Source organism: Epinephelus moara, chromosome 2, assembly GCF_006386435.1.
Source record: "Epinephelus moara isolate mb chromosome 2, YSFRI_EMoa_1.0, whole genome shotgun sequence".
Lineage (NCBI taxonomy): Eukaryota > Metazoa > Chordata > Actinopteri > Perciformes > Serranidae > Epinephelus > Epinephelus moara.
Window position 1 is genome coordinate 43,998,962 of NC_065507.1, and position 4,305 is coordinate 44,003,266.

The 4,305-nt window shown below is 43.1% G+C and overlaps 1 protein-coding gene across 8 annotated transcripts in view; it reads right to left on the reverse strand.

Moving 5' to 3' along the window:
* The window catches only part of LOC126397432 (Na(+)/H(+) exchange regulatory cofactor NHE-RF3-like), a 268,248-nt gene that overhangs the window by 30,930 nt on the left and 233,013 nt on the right, over window positions 1-4,305 (reverse strand). For 3 of the 8 annotated variants that reach the window (XM_050056269.1, XM_050056285.1, XM_050056222.1), the window contains 2 exons: window positions 3,777-3,973; window positions 947-3,677 (listed from right to left, as the gene is read on the reverse strand). In XM_050056269.1, the coding sequence (XP_049912226.1) occupies window positions 3,513-3,677; window positions 3,777-3,973 (362 nt within the window). In that variant the 3' untranslated portion in view covers window positions 947-3,512. Of the gene's footprint in view, window positions 1-946; window positions 3,678-3,776; window positions 3,974-4,305 lie in introns of those variants that run through there. The other 5 variants (XM_050056262.1, XM_050056252.1, XM_050056241.1 and 2 more) reach the window with 4 other exon arrangements.

The window sequence follows — 4,305 nt, forward strand, 5'->3', positions numbered from 1 at the left end:
ATGTTTCTGTGAGTTTGTGTGTGACAGCGGTTGCCATGGTGATGAAGTAGGTGCACCTGGGAGAAGAGCAGAGAGAGACAGACAGAACACAGAGAGAGACCTGTTGTAGTGGAGATTTAACTCCTTGAAGAAGTTCTTCCCATTCCCAAACCGTTGGTCCAATCATGAAAAAAATGTGATGATGAGAGAGATAAAGTTATACAGAAGATCTGTTTAGCAGCAGTTGAGCTGTCATGTGTGCGTCTTTAAAGCCGATAAAATAAACGGTGTAGGAGGAGATGTGTTTTTTTTAACAGCACGTTTGAGGTGAAATCTTACTTTGAAAGGTCAATTTTGGCACTTTAGGGGTTAATGTCATGATTTTCTAAAATTTTTCACCGGTTCTGATGTGTGTGCCAATTTTGGTGAGTTTTTGAGCATGTTTAGGGGGTCAAATTCCAGTTCAAAGAGGCGGCGGGAGAAAGAATAAAGAATAATAAACGCAGCAAAAACAATAGGGTCCTCGCCTTTGGCGAGGACTGGTTTGTGAGAATAAACGCAGCAAAAAGTATAGGGGGGGTCCTCGCCTTTGGCGAGGACTGCTCTGTGAGCAGTCCTCTGCCTTCGGGCTCGGTCCCTAATAATAAACGCAGCAAAAACAATAGGGAGGGTCCTTTGGCGAGGACTGGTCTGTAGGAATAAACGCAGCAAAAACTATAGGGAGGGTCCTCGCCTTCGGCGAGGACTGGTCTGTGAATAGTCCACTGCTTTTGGGCTTGGTCCCTAATAAACGCACGCAGCAAAAACAAGAGGGTCCTCGCCTTCGGCGAGGACTGCTCCTTGAGCAGTCCTCTGCCTTAGGGCTCGGTCCCTAATAAACGCAGCAAAAACAATAGGGTCCTCGCCCTCTGCCTATGCAGAGGTTGACTATTCATTCACTCTTGTGCAACATTAAACAGACAGCAGGTACGATTGCAAAGAATTATATTTATTCACAAAGTAGCAAAGCAAAACCAAAACACACAAATTCTAACTAACTATATACAAGCTTGATGTGTGTGTGTGTGTGTGTGTGTGTGTGTGTGTTTGTGCGCAAGAGAGAGAGAGAGAGAGAAAGACAAAGGCGGGTCTAGTGATCAAAGAGCCGTTTGGCCTACAAAACAAAATGGCTGACAACAGAGAACTACAAGATGGCCAAATCAAAGGCTTCAGATCGGGGGAGGTGTTTGTCTGACTGTGTGGTCAGGACAAAGACAAAGGAAAAGAAGCAGGAACTTTGAGATGCCTGTTTGGGTGTAGGTCTGTTGAAAGCCTATTTGTTAATGAGTCTATGTCAATGTGATTTGTGTTGCAAACAGTCTGGATTAGTGCAGAGATTGTTTAGTTGTGTGCAAGAATCTTTTTGTGAACAGTATTAGCAAATGAAACACTTAACTTTGGCAAAGCCAACCAATCAATGACCTTACTGCAAACAATCACAACAATAACTCAATGAGAGCATTAAATCACATACAACAAGTTAAACAGTCTTGCTTAGCCTGTAAAGCTGTGATAAAGCTATGCCCAGTTGTTATGTTACCAATCCTTGAGTGGATGAAAGAAAGAGTCACTTGGTGGTTTGCTTCTTTGTTAGCCGGCGGAAGAAGGCCGGAAAGAGCTGTGGTTCCAGATGCAGTCTTTGCTGTGTCCTTGTTCCAAAGGTTCTGATCCGAGGAAGCCAGTCGCTTGGGGTCCTTGCAGAGTTAGACGCTGGGTGCTAACTCACTTACTTCCTTGTTGCTGGAAAGCTAGTTGCAAACCTTGTGCTTGCACCTCTAACTTTCTGGTTCAGGATAGAGAGTCTGTGATCAATTGCCCCACCTTTGATGGTTCATGGCAAGGAGCAAGGGTCTGAGCATCTGGGCTGGTCCAGGCCCAGCCAGAAAAAGGTGTAGGCTGCTCCGCAGTTCCCGAGTAAGAGAGGGGACTGTCTGAAGGGAGCAGACCTTCTACAGATGCCGTTGACATCACAGAGTCACATGTCACTGCAAAAGTCCTGTCCAATCAAGTTGTGAGACTTGTGTCTCACTGAGGTGTGAGGTAAGAGATCCTGGAGATGGGTGTCAAATAGCGGTCTTTGTTTGGAGATCAAAGAGCATGCAGAGAAGGAAGCCTTTAAATGTCCAGTTTAGATTTTACCAAATGACAAATCATCTGTGGTCCTGTGAATCCCAACAACTCTAATATAATGCTGGACAGTTTATTGAATAATAATGCATCATATTTGAATTGTTTTATTTTGTGGGTAAAATCTTAATCTGCAATGTAACCAGTAATATGTCTCTGTCAGGTAAATGTAGTGGTCCTATGTTTTCCTCTTAAGTAGAAGTAGAAGTAGAAGTACACTGTCAGTAAGCAGTATACTGGCAATAAAACAAAGTCTGGGGGTCATATGCTGTGTCCACATATTATTTTTTTTCCCAATGAGGTGAGGTCGTATGTGGCATTTGAAACAGGAGAAAAGCCTTCCTAGTTGTCTGAACGGACATCCTTTTCCTCATCACTCAACTGATGTAGAGGAACCACACGAGCCACAGGAACAACATATGACTTGTCGGTGACAGTGATGGAAGCAGCTCTTATGCATCCATCAGGGTGCACTTGAATGGTCTTTCTACCCAGCCAGAGGGCCCTTGGAAGCTGGGGAGCCACAATGAGGACTACATGGTCCACTCTCAGTTACTTTCTATCTTTTCTCCACCTCTGTCTTTTCTTGAGGGTTGCAATGGTATGAGATTTTCATGGGACAATAACTGTATCCAAAAAAAAATTGTGTTTTCACGGTATTACAGAATTTATCTTATCAGTCAGAATGAGCTTTAAAGGAATGAAAGCAGAAGGGTTATTTTAGGTTGAAACAAAGGGTTTATTACTATAATTGAAACCTCAAACCATTTTGTTAATGGATTTAAAAAATAACTCAAATAAAGGGGAGATTCAACGTCCAGTTACATTTTTTTTTGTCAGTATCGTAGATGAGCAAATGTACATGGTATAATAACCATCAACTTTTATATCATGGTATACCTTGAAACCAGTATATCACTACAACCCTAGTAGGGATCAAGATGTTATCAGTATAACCCCATTCCCGTTGTAAAAGTACTTATGTCAGGGGGCTCAGGATTTAAACTAAAATGTACCTGTCCACAGAAATTTGATTTCTACAGCTCCAGGTTATGGGGTTCAGCAGACGCTTCCAGGTGCCTCTCTGATGCTGTGTAATATTTGTATGTGAAGTCAGAAACTGCTGTTCAAAGAACTGACTGACAGGCTTAAAAGCTGTAACTTAAGAGAATCCTGATTAAGAAACTTATATCCAACCAGGATTTTGATTCTGACATGCAGTAAACCTCTGCTAATTAATGCAATTTGATAAAAACTGAATCAGTGAGGAAATTAAGCAGGCCCCTGGCTGGGATGGGACACAGTATTTCTGCCAGAGTCACAGTGAGGATGAGGATGTAATGAGTAGCAGGATCATACCTGTGTGGTTAAAGTTCCTGACTGAGTGGGACACAGTCTGAGTGAAAACCAGAGCCCGTCTCCTCCCTTTCCTGAACACACACTGTGGGATATGACAGACATCCATCTGCTGTCTGCTGCCTGTCATCCTGGAGTGGAGATTTGTCATGGAACAATAGGGGAGAAATGCCTAACTGCAGGAAAACAACAGAAATCATTTGATGGCAAGTTCTGTTACAGTGTCTGTATGATGAGTTCTACTGCAGTGAACATATTGATACAGCTGTACTTACCTTTCTGTAAAAGTCTCTTCCTGGTAAAGATATAGAGGTGAGGGTGACTTTATCACCACTTTGTCTAATCTCTCTGACAATGTTCTCATGCTCCATAGACTCAACAGGTTTCCCATTGACAGCTAGCAGCAGGTCTCCATTCTCCATCTGTGCCCCCTCAGCTGGACTTCCCACATCCACCTCCCTCAGCACATGGACTGGATCACAGCAGGATTGGAAAGGAAAAAGCACACATGCAGAGAGACTTCAAATCACCTGATTATTATTGAGAGAAAGGTTACAAAATGGGTTTGAGTAAACTTTCTTGTACATGGGGCTAGAAACACACAGGTCTTTAAGTTGCTAAGGCCAGCAAACGATGTGGGTTTCGTTAATAATTGGCAAACTTTCTGGGGAAAACCTGGTCTTATTAGGAGAGACGGCATTCATCCCACTTTGGATGGAGCTGCTCTCATTTCTAGGAACCTGGCAAACTTTATTAGTAAATCAAATCCCTGACAACCCAGAGTTGAGACCAGGACTCGGAGAC